The sequence below is a fragment of the Pristis pectinata genome, chromosome 3 (genome assembly GCF_009764475.1).
Source record: "Pristis pectinata isolate sPriPec2 chromosome 3, sPriPec2.1.pri, whole genome shotgun sequence".
Taxonomy (NCBI): domain Eukaryota; kingdom Metazoa; phylum Chordata; class Chondrichthyes; order Rhinopristiformes; family Pristidae; genus Pristis; species Pristis pectinata.
In genome coordinates this window covers 77,793,757-77,814,657 of record NC_067407.1, presented here as the reverse complement: position 1 = coordinate 77,814,657, position 20,901 = coordinate 77,793,757, and the positions used below count along the sequence as shown (strand labels likewise).

At 42.1% G+C, this 20,901-nt stretch overlaps 1 protein-coding gene across 1 annotated transcript in view; it reads left to right on the top strand.

Moving 5' to 3' along the window:
- The window catches only part of LOC127567823 (glycogen phosphorylase, brain form), an 83,157-nt gene that overhangs the window by 8,248 nt on the left and 54,008 nt on the right, over window positions 1-20,901 (top strand). The window contains exons 2-4 of the mRNA XM_052010934.1: window positions 11,000-11,101; window positions 14,033-14,111; window positions 15,919-16,022. Of these exons, the coding sequence (XP_051866894.1) occupies window positions 11,000-11,101; window positions 14,033-14,111; window positions 15,919-16,022 (285 nt within the window). The remainder of the gene's footprint in view (window positions 1-10,999; window positions 11,102-14,032; window positions 14,112-15,918; window positions 16,023-20,901) is intronic.

The window sequence follows — 20,901 nt, the reverse complement described above, 5'->3', positions numbered from 1 at the left end:
GCAAGGAGATCTGACTGAAGTATTTAAAATCGTAGTGTGTAGATGGAGTGAATAGCGAGCCTTTGGCAGAGGAGTTGAGAACTAGGGGGCATAAAATGAAAAGAGATTGGCAAAAGAACAGAAAGTGACTGAGGACATTTTCTTTACATGGGTTAGGGTTTGAAATGCACTGCTAGGGTTTGTGTGGAGGGAGATTCATTTGATCGTTCAAAAGGGAACTGCATAAATATCTGAAAAAAGAATGTGCAGGACAATAGACAGGGGAGAGCAGAGTGGTATTAGCTGCATTGAACTGGAAAAGACTAGATGGGTTAATTGATCACCTGTGTTCTAGAACAATTTTGCTTCTATGAACCAAAAAGAATCCGGGTAAATGGTTCATTTTCAGGATGGAAAGCTGCAAATAGTGAAACACCACAGGGGTCAGTTCTGGATCCTCAAATATTTACAATCTAAATGAAAGGGTTTGGGTTTTTTTGATTAAATTTGCTGATGATGCAAATGAGAAAGCAAGTTGTAAGGAGGGATCTGGATGTCCTTGTACATGATACAGTTAGCTTGCAGATATAGTAAGAAAATGGGAAGGCAAATGAAATGTTGGCATCATACTCCATTCCCTTTGCAACAAAAGTTTTTGGATTCTTGCTACAACCATACATGGCATGTGTGTAATACTGCTTGGAACTTTGCCTCTTTATTTAAGGAGAGGTATATTTGCATCAGGGCAGTTCAGAGAGGATTCACTAAGTTGATTCTGGGATAAAGGGGTTGCCTTAGAAGGAAACAAAAAGAAATGGCTGGAGGACCTCAGCAGGTTGAGCAGCATCTATGGAGGCAAAGGGATAGTTGATGTTTTTGGTTGTGACACAGAATCGCAACCTGAAACGTCAGCCGTCCCTTTGCCTCCACGGATGCTGCTTGATTCTGAGTTTCTCCAGCAGTTTGTTTTTTTTGTTCCAGATTCCAGCATCTGCAGTCTCCTGTGTCTCTGTCTTGTAAGGAAAGGTTGAGTAAGTTGGGCCTATACACATTGTGGCTTAGAAGCTATAGTTAGATTATTAAAACGTATTTTGAGGGGACGACCAAGAAGATGATTGTTTCTCATTATCGTGGAATTTGGAACTAGAAAGCTTATTATTTCAGAATAAGTTATCACCCATTTAAGACACGGGCAAGGGTACATTTTGAGAGGATCATGCATTTTTGGAACTCTATGCCAGAGAGCTGTGGTGGTTGTGTAATTGAATAGTCAACCTGATTGTTACTCTGTGAGGAAATTGATGGTTCAGGGACCAAGTGGGAAGGTGGAGCTGAGGCCAAGGGCAGATCAACTACAGCATGCTGCTCCTATTTTTTTTTGGTTCTTGCATTTTTTGACTCACGGTATGGGCTTCAAGGAGATCACTTGAATTCATCACAACCTTGGTCTGAATGTGGATAAGAGTTGGATTGCAGTGGCATGGTACAGTGGCTGTCCTTGACATCAAGGCAACATTTGACCTATTGTGACATTACAGAACACTTGTAAAACTGGTTCAGTGATAATAGAGGGGCAAAACTCTGTACTGGTTGAAGTCATACTGAGCACCAAGGAAGATGCTTGTGGGGTTGAAAGTTAATAGTCGGTCCCAGGATATTGCTGCAAGAGTTCTTAGGGCAGTGTTCTTGACCTGACCTTCAACTCCTTCATCAATGACTTTCTCCCTCAGAATTGGGGTTTCACAATATTTGCAACTTCTCAAAAATAAAATGAAGTAGTCTGCATTGCCATTCACCATGATTTGGGCAATATTACAACATGTTTCTAGCTTTTCACTATTTAGAATGTAATCCATTCTCTCCTTTTTAGATCCAAAATGAGTGACCTCACACAGGCTTGCAATGAAGTCTATTTTTTGCATTCATTTAATATAGGGAAATACAGCAACCAAATTGTGTGCTTAAGTCCCACAAACAACAATCAGATTTGCTTTTATCCCTTCCCCTTCCCTCACAATGATTTATTTGGTTTTATTGCACTGCTTCTTGTGGGATCTCACTGTACACATTTTTATTCACTCTGTTTCCCAAATTACAACAGTGAGTGCATCACAAAAGTATTTTGTAAAGAGCTGTGGGATGCCCTGAGGGTGTGAAAGGTGTTCTTTAAGTGGAACTTTAATTTTTTTTCCTCTCTCTGGCACAGCTGATTTTGCACAAGTTTAGAAGCATAATTTTTCAGCTCTGGAGTGAACACATTGATCACAAGTGCCAGCCGGAATGACAGATTCGCTGTCTTGAGCCCAAGCTTAAGCACAGTAATTTGTACTGTTTAGCTGGGGGAAGTTCAACAGCAACTGTATGGGTGCTTTGCTGTCAGACATTTGGAGCATTCATGTGGTTTGTTCACAATGTTCTAAAGTTCAACAGAGAACAAGGCGGTGAATTCTATCTATAGTACAGAATGGTCCATCACTGGTAAGTGCAGTGAACAAAGCAAAGCCTCATAAATTCAATGCAAGCCCCGCTGCCTCGGGAAAGCAGCTAACAAAATCAAAGACCCCTCCAACCCTGGTCATTCTCTCTTCTCCCCTCTCCCGTCAGGCAAAAGATACAAAAGCTTGGGAACACGTACCAGCAGGCTCAAGAACAGCCTCTGTTCCACTGTTATCAGACTCTTGAACAGATCTCTCGTATGTAAAAGATGAACTCCTGATCTCCCATACTACCTCACTGTGGCCCTTGCACTTTATTTGTCTACCTGCAATGCATTTTCTCTGAAACTGCAACACCATATTCTGCATTCTGTTTTCTTTTTACTACCCTGATGTAATTATGCATGAAATGATAGCACACAGACAAAAGCTTTTCACTGTATTTCGGTACATATGACAATAATAAAACAATACTAATTTCCCAATCTTCTCCTTTCATGGGCAGCATTGAGTCATGTAGAGATCCAAATCCAAACAAGCCAGGGTTGTTCCAGTAATTTCCCCAAATGGTGATTTATTAGAGAGCTTGAAAAATGAGTTTTAACAGACTGATTGGAAAGAGATCACAGCTAGCCTGTGGCTACCTATTGCCACTGTATGCTTAAAGGTGATCCAGATCTCTGCAGCTGTATCATTACTTGCACCATTTAGCCATGAGCCTTTGGTCTGCTGACTGGTATTGGGTCCTGGTCCAACGGTACTTTGATTTTTAAAGTCCTTAATTAAATCTCTCTGGCGTCTCGGCCCTCCTAGCTCCACAATTTCCTGCAGGGTTACGACCATCAGAATTTGGCTTTTCCATTTGTTTCTGCCTTGAGCTAACCCTCCCCCATATTTGGAGGTCATGCCTTCAGCTGTCTGGCCTCTCAATTCTTTATCTAAGCCCCTCCACCTCTTCAAACACGCCTGTATACGAGTTGGAAAGCCATAAATAAATCGTTGGAAACTAGACATTTGCAGCCTTGACACATTACTGGATGATGATGATTTAATACATCTGATTGATCTTTCGGCTTGTGCCACACAGCCATTGTGCACCTTGCCTTGCTTCTTGTTTCTGGTGCACGTGATTGCACTGTAGGGGATTTAAATTGATTTCTTGCTTCCTAGTGCAACCTTTCTTACCTCATCCCTCCATTCCACGCCTAAACCAATCTCCATCTATGCCCACTTTTGCTAAACATGACCAACCAGATGTTTAAGAGATGCTTCCTGCCAGACCCTTCCCCCTCAAGGCAACCCCTTCATCTTGTTACCAAGTTTTGGTCTCCTTGACTCTCATTATCACCTGCCACCACCAGAATCTGATATCAGTGCACTGCAGAATGCACCCTTCCTTCCTCTGGCCTTGCCCACAACCAGCCAAGCCAAAATTAAATGAATACTGGGCAATATGAAAAATGCCACAACCTTCACAAAACTGATGATGATACTCTAGTTATGATCAGTAAAGAAGCTGTATTTATATAGTGTCTTAGAACATAGAACAGTACAGCACAATACAGGCCCTTCGGCCCACAATGTTGTGCTGACCTTTAAACCTCACCTGAGACTATCTAACCCTTCTTCCCACATATCCCTCTATTTTAAATTCCTCCATATGCCCATCTAGTAATCTCTTGAATTTGACCTATGTACCTGCCCCCACCACCACCCCAGGCAGCGCATTCCATGCCCCAACCACTGTCTGGGTAAAAAACCTGCCTCTGATATCTCCCTTGAACTTCCCATCCATTACTTTAAAGCCATGCCCTCTTGTATTGAGCATTGGTGCCCTGGGATAGAGGCGCTGGCTGTCCACTCTATCTATTCCTCTTAACGTTTTGTACATCTCTATCATGTCTTCTCTCATCCTCCTCCTCCAAAGAGTAAAGCCCTAGCTCCCTTAGTCTCTCCTCATAATGCATAGTCTCTAACCCAGGCAGCATCCTGGTAAATCTCCTCTGCACCCTTTCCAATGCTTCCACATCCTTCCTATAATGAGGCGACCAGAACTGGACACAGTACTCTAAGTGTGGTTGAAGCAGAGTTTTATAGAGCTGCATCATTACCTCACAGCTCTTAAACTCGATCCCTCGACTTATGAAAGCTAACGCCCCATAAACTTTCTTAACTACCCTATTCACCTGTGAGGCAACTTTCAAGGATCTGTGGATATGGACCCCCAGATCCCTCTTCTCCTCCACACTACCAAGAATCCTGCCATTAACTTTGTAGTCTGCCTTGTAGTTTGTCCTTCCAAAGTGTACCACCTCACACTTCTCCGGATTGAACTCCATCTGCCACTTCTCAGCCCAGCTCTGTATCCTACCAATGTCCCTCTGCAATCATCGACAATCCTCTACACTATCCACAACACCACCAACCTTTGTGTCGTCTGCAAACTTGCCAACCCACCCTTCTACCCCCTCATCCAAGTCATTAATAAAAATCACAAAAAGCAGAGGTCCCAGAACTGATCCTTGTGGGACACTGCCAGTCACAGCCCTCCAATCTGAACGCACTCCCTCCGCCACAACCCTCTGCTTTCTACAGGCAAGCCACTTCTGAATCCACATCACCAAGCTTCCCTGGATCCCATGGCCTCTTGACCTTCTGAAGAAGCCTACTGTACAAAACCTTGTCAAATGCCTTACTAAAATCCATGTAGACCACATCTTCTGCACTACCCTCATCAATCTGTCTGGTCACCTCCTCAAAGAATACTCTCATGTTTGTGAGACATGATCTGCCCTTCACAAAGCCATGCTGGCTGTCCCTGATCAGACCATGATTCTCTAAATGCCATAGGTCCTATCTCCAAGAATCCTTTCCAACAGCTTGCCCACCACAGATGTCAGGCTCACTGGTCTCTAATTCCCTGGACTATCCCTACTACCTTTTTTGAATAAGGGGACAACATTTGCCTCCCTCCAATCCTCCAGTACCATTCCCATGGACAATTAGGACTCAAAGATCCTAGCCAACGGCTCAGCAATCTCCTCCCTCGCCTCGCGGAGCATCCTGGGGAATATTCCGTCAGGCACCGGGGACTTATCTGTCCTAATATTTTCTAATAGCTCCAACACATCCTCTCTCTTGATATCAACATGCTCTAGAACATTAACCTTACCAACACTGTCCTCAGCGTCATCAAGGCCCCTTTCCTTGGTGAATACTGAAGAGAAGTATTGAGAACCTCACCCACTTCCACAGCTTCCAGGCACATCTTCCCACCTTTATCCCTAATCGGTCCTACCTTTACTCTCGTCATCCTTCTGCTCTTCACATAAGCGAAAAATGCCTTGGGGTTTTCCTTACCATACTTGCCAAGGTCTTTTCATGTCCCCTTTTTACTCTCCTCAGCCCCTTCTTAAGTTCCTTCCTTGATACCCTATATTCCTCGAGACCTATCTGATCCTTGCTGCCTAAACCTTATGTATGCTGCCTTCTTCCTCCTAACTAGATGTTCCACCTCTCTTGTCACCCATAGTTCCTTCATCCTGCCATTCTTTCTCTGCCTCACCAGGACAAATTTATCCCGAACTCCTGCAAGAGATCCCTGAACAATGACCACATATCCGTAGTACATTTCCCTTCAAAAATGTCATCCCAATTCACACTTGCAAGTTCTAGCCTTATAGCTTCAGAATTTGCCCTTCCCCAATTAAATATCTTCCTGTCCTCTTTGCTCCTATCCTTGTCCATGACAATGCTAAAGGTTAGGAAGCGGTGGTCACTGTCCCCCAAATGCTCACCCACTGAGAGACCTGTCACCTGACCTGGTTCATTACCTAATACTAGATCTAATATGGCATTCCCTCTGGTCAGCCTGTCAAAATACTGTGACAGGAATCTGTCCTGGACACACTTGACAAACTCTGCCCCATCTAAACCTTTGGTACTAAGCAGGTGCCAATCAATATTTGGGAAGTTGAAGTCTCCCATGATAACAACCCTGTTATTTTTTGCACCTTTCCAAAATCTGCCTCCTGATCTGCTCCTCAGTATCCTTGCTGCTACCAGGGGGCCTATAGAATACTCCCAGTAGAGTAACTGCTCTTTTCTTGTTCCTAACTTCCACCCATACTGACTCCAGAGAGAATCCTGCTACATTATCCACCCTTTCTGCAGATGTAATAGTATCCCTGACCAGTAACGCCACCCCTCCTCCTCTTCTCCCCTCCCTCGCTGTCCCTTTTAAAACACTGAAATCTGGGAATATTCAGTATCCATTCCTGCCCTGGTGACAGCCAAGTCTCTGCAAGAGCCACAGTATCATAGTTCCATGTATTTATCCCAGCTCTCAGTTCATCGCCCTTATTCCTGATGCATTTAAGTAAATGCATGTTAGCCCATCCACCTTACTACTTTTATACCCTATGCTCTGCTTCTCCTTCCTCAAAGCCTCTCTATGTTAGATCTGGCTTTACTCCATGCACTTTTTCCACTGACCCATCCCCCCCAGTTCCCATCCCCCTTGCAAACTAGTTTAAACCCTCTCGAACCACACTAGCAAACCTGCCTGCAAGGATATTGGTCCCCCTCGAGTTCAGGTGTAACCCATCCAATCTGTACAGGTCCCACCTTCCCCAGAAGAGATCCCAATGATCCAAAAATCTAAAACCTTGCCCCCTGCACCAACTCCTCAGCCACGCATTCATCTGCCATCCCCTCCTATTCTTACCTTCACTATCACGTGGCACTGGCAGCAATCCTGAGATTGCTACCCTTGAGGTCCTGTTCTTCAGCCTTCTGCCTAGCTCCCTAAACTCACTTTTCGGGACCTCATCCCACTTTCTATCTGTGTCATTGGTACCAACATGTACCAGAACCTCTGGCTGCTTTCCCTCCCGCACAAGAATGCTGTGGACCTGATCAGAGACATCCTGGACCCTGGCACCTGGGAGGCAACATACCATCTGGGATTCTCGCTCATGTCCACAGAACCTCCTGTCTGTTCCTCTGACTATTGAGTCCCCTATCACTATTGCTCTTCTCTTCTCCTCCCTTCCCTTCTGAGCAGCAGGACCAGTCCCAGTGCCAGAGACCTGGTTACTGCCGCTTGATCCCTGTAGTTCATCCCCCTCAACAGCATCCAAAGCGGAATACCTGTTTTTGAAGGGAAAAGCCTCCAGTGTCCTCTGCTCTGTCTGCCTGTTCCCTTTCTCTTTCTCTCCCCTGACAGTCACCCATCTATCTGCCTCCCGGGCCCTAAAAGTACCTGCTCTAAGGGGAGTGACTGCCTCCTGATGCACAGCATCTACATAACTCTCTCCCTCCCTGATGCCTTGCAGTGTTTGAAGCTGCGACTCCAGCTCATCAATTCTGAGCCGAAGTTCCTCCAGCCTCAAGCACTTACTGCAGATGTGGCCACTGTGCACCACAGCAAGGTCCACTAGCTCCCACATCATGCTGCTGCAGCACATCGCCTTCAAGGTAATAAAATGAATCTGCATGTCACCTGTGTATTTTTATTGAGGAGGATGTGTTACTGGATCATGTTGAGAAGTACTGGGTGAGAAGACAGTAGCTTGGTAGGATTTTGGTACCACCTTGAGGAACGGTGGAGAGGTTCGGGAAGCATTTCCAGTGCAGAAGGTTTTGGTTACTGAACACGTAATTGTCATTGGTGCTGGAGTTAAAATTTGGGATCAATAAGAGCTTAGAATTGTAGGAATGGAGAGATTATAAGGTTATAGGAGGCTTGCTTGGAAAGATTGAAACCGTGGATTTGGAAAAATGTATGAGAATTTTTAAATCAATTTATTTGTCAGGTGGGCACTGTTCATTACCAGAGTTTTGGATGAACTCAAGGGTGACAACTGAAGCAACCAGGAATCCCATTTGTTTTATTTCTCATATTTTCCTACAATATACAAAGAGGCCATTTGACCAATTAAGTCTATGCTCACTCTCAGAGCAATCTCATAAGTACTATTGCTTCACTTATTTTACTGTAACCAATTCTGTCTCATATTCCCAACTCCACATTGCTTCTCCTACCACCCACCTACAAGGAGTAATTAATAATAAGAGAGGCCATTGAATAATTAAGATGAGAACCAGATGTCCTGCACAATAGAGGAGATGATTTGACGTGGATACTGCTGACTCATCATGAATGATGAGGAGCTGTCGGCTAGCAGTTGTTGTCACAAAGATTTGTGATTTTTTTTTGATAAATAGTCATTTTTCCACTGAAGAATAACATTTCCACTGGTACTACTTAATTGATCATATGACCTAACCCAAGAAAATGCTTTTTTGCCTTAGACCAAAAACCTAGGAGGAGGCCATTTGGCTCATCGAGCTTGTGCTGGTACTCGGAGCACTCCCACTGAGATGATTGGCAGTTTCATAAGATCCAATGAATTTGACTACATTAGGAGGTTGGTTGAAGTGGCAGTAATGCTTGGTTTGTGTACAAGGAACATAATTCCTGCACGAGCTAATACTTGGTGAACCAGTTGAGAGAAATTTTCACCTTGCAGCTTTTCTCTCCATCCTGGAATATTTCTCTCAACGTCGAAGGAGGCTATTTGGCTCATTAAACTTACGCTGGTTCTCGGAACACTCCCGTCAGACCCAATCTCCCACTTAATCCTCCTGTAAACTATTCCTCCTTGTATGTCAATCAATTGCACCCTGATCCTCCTGCCACTCACCTACACGAGGGGTAATTTACAATGGCCAATTAACCCAGCACATCTTTGGGATGTGGGCAGAAACCAAAACAGCTGGGAGAACCCTAGGCAGCCACGAGGAGAATGTGTAAACTCCACATAGGACAACGGGGGTCAGGATCAGAACTGGGCCACTGGAGCTATGAGTAATTATTGCAAATTTTACAGTAATTTTTTTTTGTGTTGATTTCCTTGTGTTGTATGTTCATACAGATTGCGCCAAAAAAAATCCAGAAACTCCAGGCTCAGGCTCTTCATGTATAAAAATATGGTCACCTGGAATGTCGTTCCTGAAAGAATGCTGGAAATAAATTTAGCAGTAATGTTCTAAAGAGAATGAGATAGACACTTTAAATATATTTAAAAAAATAATAATTACAGGACTTTGGGGAATGGGTAGATTAGATTAGTTTATTGTCATATACATCAGGGTGCAATGAAATTCCTTGTCTGCTTGAAGTTTGCAGAGTAAACAGTATACATGGTGGTAATAAATGATTGTAGTGCACTCTGAAATAGTGCAAAAAAATGACAATAGCGGAATAACAGAGGTAGAGTTAAGAGTGTGGGAAAGAGGCAGCACCACTGGGAAGTGGGTGTGAAAGAGGTAATTGGTTTAGGAGTCTGATAGGTAAGTGATGTTAGGTTGACACCAGCACTGAAGAGCTGGTATTGGTACAATTGCCTGTAAAGCCTCTTTCTGGTGATTTAAAGGAAGGTGATTTAAAAAGGCATTGCTCAAGATAGAAAGGTCACCTGATGCACATGGGATGCATCCTTAATAACAAGGAAAGCAAGGCTAGAAATATGGTCTCACTCTCTGTCCTTCTTTGATATGAGGTGGTTCTGGACGGTTGCTTATTCACTTTGAGAATATGGGTTAATAAATGACAGCTGGCACTGATTGATTAATGACAAATCCTGTCTAACATGGTTGAGTTCTTTGATTAAATAATGGAGAAGGTTAATAAAGGTAGTGCAGTTGATGTTTGTATGGATTTTCAAAACATGTTTAACTAAAAAGGCCATGACATTAAAGATGTAATGGTGTGTTGATCTGTAGAATATTGAAAACAGAAGGTCATAGTGAAAGGTGTTTTGAAACTGAAGCTGGACTTGAATAAAGTGGGCAAGTTTTGAGAGTCCAAATCAATGCCGGAAATTGAATAATCTGAGATTGCAGGAAGATAATAGCCAGGAAATGTATTATTCTCCTGAGCAAATAAATCTATGGGTTTCCAGACTGAGGGGTTTTAACAGAGAGAATCTATTTCTACAGGTAGGAGAGTCAGTACCAGACTAAATTGATTTAAAATGCTTGGCAAAAATTCCAGATTAAAGTTGGGGAAAGGTTGAAATTTTTTAGTGCATCATATGATCATCTGTACTACAATGCTTGATGGGAGCAAATACAATAATAACTTCTTAAAACTAAAATTGTTAAACATGTGCAGGGCTATAGGGTGTGGAGCTAATTAGGATGGTCCTTCTATGCTGTGTCATCCAATTTGGAGTTGCTAGCAAAGGGACAACCTGCTGGCTGAGAAGATCATGATGGTTGACTTCGTAAAAGGATTAAAAGTTACTAGACCAGTAGGCAATTAAGAATGAATAAGTAGGCTTAGGACTGGAGTTGCATATTAGGTATATCGGCTAAGGATGGCAGTTGTCTTTACTAAATAAAATCTATGAACTAATCAGGCTTCTTATAACAATCTGACATCTTTTGTGGTTGCTTTATATTACCCGATTGCTATTTTCTCAAACAATTAAGTTTGCTCTATCTGGATTATTAATTTGTGTATCTAGTCTTGCTCTTCCTATATGCTCTGTTAAAATAAATTTCCTTGTGTGTTACAGCGTATATACTACCTCTCTCTGGAGTTCTACATGGGCCGGACCTTGCAGAATACTATGGTGAACCTGGGGCTGGAGAATGCCACTGATGAGGCCATATATCAGGTATGCTGCCTGAGAACAGCAAGTGCACTTGGCTAGATTGCAGAATTCAATCACCTAAGTCATCGGAAATTGAATGCATAGCTAAGAATTGCAGAAAGTTACAAATATGTAGAGCAACAACTTATTATTGGTTAAGTTGAAGACCATTTGAGCTACTGTTTATGTTATGGGATAATGTGCTCAGATTTCTTTTCAAAATGTTGGCTTATTTTCAGTGTCATCTAGTTTAGGCTCAGGTCGACAAATCGTATGTGCATTCAATCTGACCGGTTGTGAACTGGAATGAAATCCAAAAGTGAACCCATTCCAATAATATCTATGCCATTATTGTTTAATGAAGAAGGCTGTAAAAGAACATTCTTTCATTTGTGTTGAAGTTCAAATTTATTCTTTCCATCTCATCTTCCCCTGTCAATTTGTGAATCTTTTCACTTCCTTTCTTTCAGCTATTGGAGCCGTTTCAAACCACAGACATCATCAAGACCATTTAATATAAATTCTCCAGTGTAGCCTGTATTCAGCTCTTGTCTGAGTACTAAAACTCACGTTCATGCTTTTAACTTCCTGACTTAATTTCTCTATAACTTCCTCGATGTCCACCCAAGCAAATGGTGACTCGCTCAGAACCTCTTGTCTTGATGATGCCATTCTCTGGGTCCAGCTTAACTATGCTTAGTGTACTCAATTGACAAATCTTTTCTTCATTTTATGCATCTTCATTCTGCCTTCCTTTAGTAACCCCATCTAGTTAGCTCCAATTACCACAGCCTTTGTCCTGTGACCTCCCCTCTGCCATCTACTGTTTTTTACCTTTCTCCATCCAACACACCCCTTCCCCTCAATTAGTCGTCAATGTAACAAAGTTTTCACCCACTTTGGTTTAACCCTCTGTAACTCTCCTTCCTCCATTATTATTTCACTCCACATCTTTCAAGAGTCTTGTATTAGCATCACCTTCTCCTCTTTCAAAGCAACTTGTGTTGCCTTCTTTGTTAACAATGACAATATGTTTTTATGTAAGGCCTTTAACACAGTTAAAGCAACCCAAACCATTGCACAGAGCAGTAAATTAGAACAAGATAGGACAAGAAAGAATGTACTGAGACAATTTGCACAGATACAGTCAAAGGTAAGTCTTAGGTAACTGAAAAGGAAGAGAATTCAAGAGAGGGATATCTTTAGAGAACATTCTAGATCTTGGATCCTATTTATCAAAGAGAGTTGCCAAGCATCTGGTGGTTGGGCTCTTGAAGAGAGTTGTTGAGATGTGGAGATTCAAATTTGGGGTAAGAATTTTCAATTTGAGACATTAATGGGTCGGGAGCATGGGTGAATAGGGTCTTTAATGCTGCTAGCAAGGTTGAGCTTATGGAAAATGGGAGTCCAGCCATTCTTCCTGGTGGGTGATTTAGATTAAAACTCAGACTTTTCTAGGTCTGTTTTTATTCTGCTTGTGTGTTACTGCTTATGATGGGATAATATTATGGAATAGTTTATACTTGAAATCATGTTGGAGAGAGCTCTAGCACCAAAGGTTGATTTTTTACCTCCCTTTTATAGAAATGCTGAAAAGGTCCACTTCAGTGTGCACCAAACCAATAAATGTTGTGGCAAGTGAATGTAATCTCCAGTCACACAGGCAACACTGGCCTTCTTGTCTTGCATTTCATTAGAGCCTCCAGTGTTATTGTTTTTTGTGTCCTTCAATATTTATTTGCCCAATGCAGTTTACTGGCAGCAATAAATGCACCACTTTAACCAAGGAGGGATTTATTGCTGCACCATGTGCTCTTTGGAAGTTGTATTGATTTATTCAGCATCCAGAACACTGAGATTCAGGGCATCACTTTGTTAGCTATGAGCAGTCATTCTAGCTGGTGGGTAAAAGCACTGCATTGAATTCCACCTATTATAGACATGCCAAAATGTCAAAGTAAACAGGAACATCTCAGTACAGTGTACCCAGTAAGAAAGTCGCCAACATTGTTTGTGGTATAAAGTTACTTCCATCCCTGCCCATAGAACTGGATTGAAGGAGTCATCCAATTATTCCCAATACCTCTGTTTCTTCCCATTAGCCTTGGAAAAATGACTCCTTTTTAAGCACATAACCAATTCCCTTTTCAAAACTGATGCTGAACACATTTTAAGGTTGGACATCCCAGATGAAAACAGAATAAGAATATCTTCTTTCCCTTGGTTCTGTTCTGAAATTATCTTAAATCTGATGTCCTCTGGTTACCTAGGTTCCTACCATTGAAAACATTTTCTCTGTAAAGACTTGTCATATCTTAGTGCTCCTCTATTAATTGTAATCAAAGCGATAGCAGGGTACAATGGGCTGCAGGCAATAGTCACCTGCAGGGAAATGCAGCCAATACTGTGTGGAACTGTTGGTATCTCATTAACTTCAAGGTTACTGTGCTAATGCAGAAGTTCTGACATTCCTCTCCTCCATGTCAAGGAGAGTAAGAACTGGTTTGGTTACTCTTTGACAGATTTATCAGCCAGTTTAGCCAAAGGATGTGGCTTAGCTATCTGTCAAAGCTTGTTCTTAGCAGCTTTGTGGAACAAAGCTTGGCCTTGCCCAATACACTTCTCTCTGGGTCTTTCCATTGAGTTTTGGGCTAGCATTTAGTAGCAAGTTGCCACTGGGGGAAAACAAAGAGTGGGTATGGATGGCTTGTTGCCAACTGGAAGCTCTCCCTTAAATGAAGGTGAATGGCAAAGTGAACAATATTGTATTGTGAGCTAAAGTACGTCCAATAGGGATTTGTATAAATTGGGTCAGAGATGCTGGGCCATTTTTTTTTTAGTGCGCTAAAGCAACAACTCAAAATGAAAAGATAAAAGGAAACTACTTTATCAAATAGATTAGATATCATATTCCTTTTGGTGAAACTTTTCTTCCTTCCCTGCCCCATTATCTAGCTGGGTTTAGATATTGAAGAGCTGGAGGAAATTGAAGAGGATGCTGGACTGGGCAATGGAGGTCTTGGTCGACTGGCAGGTAATCACAACTGGCAGCTTTAAGAGTCACTGAGAGATTATTTCACCCGTCTTTTATGCATGTATGTTGCAGTGTATTTTTGAATTAAGTCAATCATTTACTTGTATCTGAGCTTGTGTTTCAGCTTGTACCTCCACCTGCACCCTCCTCCCCTCCCTGCAAGAGCAAGGCGACAAGTTGCATTTACGTAGTGACTTAAATTACCTTGCCATTCAAAATGTTTTATATGAAGTGCTTCGAAAAATAGTCACCTCTATAATATAGGAAAGCATGAACTATGCACAAGAGGCTGCTCAAAGCATCAGAAGTCCTGCTATTGCTGTAGCTGCAAAATCTTCAAAATCCGCAGCAAGCTAGGCAGACCAAAGTTAGCACCTTCTCCCAAACCAGCATCCAACCTCAAGACTCTGATCATACACAGCCAACTCCAATGGGGAATGCAAACACCAGACTCCAGGAATAAGCAGCTTACTTCTGAATTTGAAGCAGTAAGCTTTTTTTTGAAGACACAAAGCGTTTCAGGACTGTTCCCTCCACCTCCTTTGGGGTGGAGGGAGGGAATATTGTCACCTACTCATGGTGTTCACTGGGCGAAGACGATTCAAAGTGTCAGAGAAGCATTTGGGAAGGCAATGAGCATTTCAAGTCTGTGCAGAAGTACGAGGGGAGAAAGTGCATCGCAAGTAAACCGCCTGCCCGCCCCATCACTGAGCCCCCTGTGGCAGGGTCTGCAGATCCCACTTTTCTGCTGGACTTTTCAACCACCTCAGGATCTACAGGACTGGAATTGAAGCAAGTCATCCTTGACCACAGGGGATGCCCTGAGAAGGAGGAGGAAACCAGCCATAAACACCAATGTTTAAATACTTAGTTAATCAGGTTTCTTTAATGATGATGGGTGAGGAACAATAATTAGCCAGGATGCTGGGGAGAACTTAATTACCTCATCTCAACATGGTGCCAAGGGATTTTTTTTTTGTAATGCCCTCCTGAGAAGATAAATGCATTTAAATACTTATCCAAATGATGGTATCTTTAATACTCCCAGCACCCATGTGAGTGCTGTATGGAATGGGAGTTCAAGTTTAGATTTTTTTTTGTTCAGGTGTATTGGGACTTGAATTCATCAGTTTCTGACTCCAGTGCTGGATTGCAAGTCCCTGAGCCACAGCTGGTGCCTCAAGGTAAAGTTGCTAACCTGGATGCAATCAACAGCTGAGGCACAAACTGCGTTCGGAATTGGACTAGTTCTCTAAAGTGAAGTTATGGTTTGTGGTCCAGCTCAAACTTATTTGTATATCTCTGACCATAAGGTTATCCATGAGCCAGCACCATCAAGCAGTGCTTTAGAATGTGATTTTGTTTTGCATGCATTTTGAATGGTGGCATCTGACGCAGTTTTGTAAATAAAGCTGTGAGTTTTTACTCACTGTTGATGAGTAAACCCTTTTTAAAGCTCTGCTGAAGCATTTACTGGTTTCATCAGTGTACATATCCTAGCATCATTTAAGTCCTGCTTAATATTAAGAACCTTTTGGAAGGTCCATATATAGGTACCATTATTTATACAGGCTTGTGGCAACTTTTATTTCTTGGACCAACAAAAAAAAAAGTCACAGGAACTCAGTTGGCGTTGGGTGTACATTGCACTTGAAATTCTTCAAACTTTTCATAGACAATTAGCACTGGGGGGTGGGAGAAACGATGAAAATCTTCTGTTGGCCACCCACCTTGGAGAAGTGAATATATTAGTAATGCAATATTGGCTCTTCTGCTAACTATTTATTTCTTGATTTCTTAATTTTAGCTTGTTTCCTTGATTCATTGGCCACACTGGGTTTGGCTGCATATGGCTACGGCATTCGTTATGAATTTGGTATTTTCAATCAAAAGATTCATAATGGCTGGCAGGTGAGTTAAGCCAATTACACCAGTAACATTTTACTTTAAGTAACTGCCTTGTCAGCCATGGCTCAGTTGGTAGTATCCTTGTTTCTGATGAAAAGGATAGTGCTTCAAGCTCCATTCCAGACATGGGAGCAAAAAGTATAGGTCAATACTCCAGTGTGGAACTGAGAGTGCTACATTGTCACAGGTGCTATCTTGCAAATGAGAGATTAAATTGGTCACTTCTGCTCTCTCTGTGGCAAGTAAAAGATCAAGTGACACAGTTGGAGTCAGAGGTAACCCATGTGGCCATTTAATAAGATTATGGATGATTATGCAGCTCAAGTCCACTTTCCTGTTTCTTCCTCTTTCCCCTCTACCACTCATTACCGATTACTTATTCATATCTGGAATTCTGCTTTGGAAGTTAAGAATGTGACACTGACTATACCTCAAATAAACTCCACAAGGAGCAATGATATAAGTTTCCAATGGTGTTGTTTAAGTACAATGTTGGGTGAGAGGTAAATATTGGCTAGAGCACTGGGATGAATTTCCCTGCTAATGCCATTTACCAATAGGATTTTCCATATAAGCTTCAGAGAAGATATGGTCACAATTTAACAGCTTGCTGAAAGGCAGCACCTTTGACAGCCTCTGTACTGCTCTAGAGCATCAGCTGGATTGATTCCTGTACCTCCAGAGCAGGGCTAAAACCTGCAGTATAATTGGCAAGGTGTTGATAATTTGATGTAATGTTAGTAACGTTCTCCTGGATTTTGACGTTCAAACCTGCTCAACTCTGTTGCATTTACTTTCTGCTGCCCTTGTTATTTCCTTCATGAGCCTTGAATATGCCTCTCAATTATTTGGAGACTGTCCTTATTTTACTAATGGCTCATGCCTATTCAAGTTGTGTTCTCACATTTGTGTGCACAATAAGTGCTTTGTTGATATGTGATAATTAGGAGCTGCTGCATTCCAATCTAAGGCAGTGAAGTATTGTATTGTTAATGCTTAATAGATTTAGTGCGGTAAGCAATATTTAATTTTTGATCCTTGTTTCCCTCACCAAGTTTCTGACATTTTTCTCTCTGTCCTTCTTGGTATGAATTCATTGCCAGAGTGTCTTATTCTGGCGCAATGAGATGCCTGTTAGCTAATTGTTAGTTTTGACAACAGATGTTGGCAAACTGTTTAGTAGTGTAGACTGACATTGTCCTCCCTTGGCACCCTTCTGCATACCCATTTATAGCAAAGCTTGTTGCATGGAGGCCAGAATTCAGAGCCCTAACTGATAGGCCTCTGTAGTCAGGAACTCTTAAGGGCAATTTAAGAAGGGCAAGAAGTGCCAATCCTGAAACCCAGGATGTGTTGGTCAGTTTGTTGTGCTTTAGGCAGAGTGCTTTCTAACTTGTTTCACTTGGTTTCAACCAGTGCAGCTGACTTGGTTGTGTCACTAATTTGCTTTGTTCCCCCATCTGTTTCTTTATCTAATTATCTGAAGTTACAGGGTGCAGAAAAGGTCCTTTGTGCCCCCCCCCACACAGACACACACACAGACCAAGTGTCCTCACTGACCCACATTGGGCACAATTAATAATAAGCAAGAGTAGTGCACATGGGTCCAAGAAGCTGCTCTGTCAGTGAGTACGATCGTGGCTGAAATGATCACTCCCTCAGCTTCACTTTCCTGCCAGTTCCCCAAACTCCTCAACTCCCCTCAAGTACATAAAGATTTTACTGCCAAAAATATTTCTTTTATTTTCTCAGAAATGTTCATGTTCTGATAACAGACCAGTAGAGCACACGCTGTTTGTGCTGACCACGATGCCAATTTACACAGCACATCTGCCTGCACGTGCTCTATATCCCTCCATTCCCTGTCTGTTCACATGCCTCTCTAAATGCCTCTTCAATGTTGCTACTGTATCTGCTTCCACCACTTCCCCTGGCAGTGTGTTCCAGGCACCTACCACTCTCTCTGTTTCTAAAAAAAAACTTGCCTCGTAAATCTCCTTTAAATATTCCCTCACTCGCGTCTCATTTTAAAATATGAGCATTTTCTAACTGGCGTTCTTGAACACCAGTTAAATCACCACTTGCCCTGGTCAAAGGTGAGCAATCACATTGCACTACTGCTACTCCGGCTAACATGGCAAACTGGTACCTGTATGGGTGTGCAGTGTTGAAGGCATCACTGATCAATACAGCACCAACGGGGATTGTCTGAGCCAGCAACCAAAAACTAATCTCACCAACTTTACTTAGCCCCCATAGCTGCATCTCCAGTTAATTGTTCTTCTTGCCACACTTCACTGGAACCACTTAGAATGTGTTCCCGAGAATGAGGATGCTTTTGGAATTGGTGTTAAGAGGAGTCATTGTAGCAGTGTATATGGAGGTTTGCTGTTCAAGGAACCAGGAGTGAACCCATGCACTGCCCATTGCTGCGTTCTGCTGCACTCTCCTCTTTCTTTGGCTACACGGCTCTTACCTATTTGGAGATAATAAGCTCCATGTCAATTGCTGGCCACTCCCAATAGTGATGAGAGAACCATGCGTTCAGAGTGATCTAGCAATGTGTGGAGCAGCTGCTGCCAGTCCCCTGCAATGGCCCACACTTTGTAGTCTCTTTGTCTTCATGTACCTGTGAGAATTCAGACACCAGGGCAAGACTGCTATAAAGAATGAGCTCTCTGCGGGGTAGTGCTAAATGAAATACCTGTTTATCTGTTGCCCTTAAAATTCATTTTAACAATTGTGCGTACCACCAACAGGACCAACCTTTGTTGCCCTTGAAAAGATGGTGGGAAGATATTTCCTTGAATCACTGCAATCTTTCTTGTGATGGTATTCAAGGCAGTATTGTTGGGAAGGGAATTCCACATTTACAACTAGAGACTATGAAGAAATGGTGATATATTTCCAAGTCAAGATGGTGGATGACATGGGGAACCTGCAGGTGTTGGGTCTGTTTCATTTTGGAACAGACTATGAGGAATTTCATTAGATAGATTCTACAAAGGTGATCTGCAACAAGTTCCTTTGTGCCCCAATTGGCCATTCTTGCTTAAAGCTGCTCAGTCCTGCAGATCTGAAAAACAACAGCAGTAAACTGAAGTAAATGGGTTCACTTTTCCCACTAGCATCCTGTCCCCATTCTCAGCATGATTGCTCTTCCCCCCCCCCCCAGCCAAATTTTTCAAACGTCCTTTTTGTAAGTAACAAAGCAAATCCTCTAATAATACAATTTAAAATCTTATTTCTACGTAGATTGCCATTGAGCAGTAAATTCCTCCATTTACTTTTAAGTGAACTTCAACGGTCTGCAGTTACTTCCTTGGGTTCAAATGGAGGTTGCTTTATGCTAGTGTGGTCGCAGCACTTCCTCTCAGATGCTTATTACCCTAACATTGCTTTATTTCCTCCTCTATTCTGCCCCCAGACTGTCTTTAATATCCTTCTTCTCCATAGCGCTGAACAGCTGTTTTCTTTCTTATTCCTCTTCCTCACTTCTTCCTGCTCGGTTTCACCTTGGCAGTAATTGATTTTGTTTGGGAATAGGATTGCCAGCTACAGAATGAAATGTGTCCTTGGATTATGCTAAATTGCATTATCACATGATCTCTCCCATCCAGCGTCACCTAGTCAAATGGTCTCTTTTCTTCACCCCAATCCCACCTCCCTCTCCCATTTCCTATGTACTTTGTTCCAAAGGGAATGGGGTATAAAAGTAGGGAAATCTTGCTACAACAGTACAAGGGATAGTACTACATCAGGCAGACTATGCAGAGTTTTATAAGGGTATACTTAGAAAAGTTGTGAAGGGGCAGTCATTCAATATATTCAAGGCCAATAGTATTGTACTTTAGGGGAGTTGAAGGTTTTGGAAAATGAGCAGGGAAGTGGAACTGAGGCTGAGATCATATTAGCCATGATCTTACTCGCAGAGAAGGCTGGAGGGGCCATGTGTCTGACTCCTGCTCTTTTTCAAATTAATTATTGAAATGTACTGGAAAGTGCTCAGAGAAAATGAGGGAACATCTCCACTCTTTTGAATGCCCCTATGAATTTCCTCCTTGGTTGCTTGGAACACTGTTTAGGAGAGGGATATATTAATTTATCCGCCTCCAGTTTCCATAGTAATCTGAATTCTTGTCCAAAGGATCTATGGAAACTCTTATTTGCTTTTACATTTCTAGCTAACTGTGTCTTGAACTTGAATTTTTCCTTCCTTCTGTCATATTTTGTTTTGCTGCTTTTTATTTTCTCTCTAAACATCTGTTCTGCCGTTCATATTTGCACAATTATGTGCATTTACTTTAAGTTTGATATTTAACATTTTAGTTAACCTCAAATGGTGAGTCCTCCCCTTGTAATTTTTCTTTCCCATTATATCTTTTCTGCGTATTCCAAAAGATTCCCTTGAATGTCTGCCACTGCAACTTGATTGACCAATCCTTTTACCTAATTTGTCAGTTTACATTGGCTAACTCTGCTTGTGTTCTCCGTAATTTAATCTTAAAAAGAGAGATTTAAAATATTAGTCTTGGACATCATTTATTAGGGTGATATAGAGGTTAAAACATGAAAACGGAACATTTAGCTCAGGTTGATTGTGTCACTGTTTACTCTGCATGTGAACAAAGTTCCAATCACATGGACCCCTCTATTTCCATATTGCTTCAATCCACTTTCATTAGTTTATCCAATTTAGTTTTACTCCACCAGCAATGTTGGAAGCAAGTTCCATGGGTCATAACTCTAATGCCATGTTTATCACTCTTCACATGGATTCTCAATATCCCACTGTCCCCCATCCCCAGGACAATTTTCTGTCCCAGTAAGATTGGCTTGGCAATCATAGAACAGTACAGCACAATACAGGACCTTTGACCCA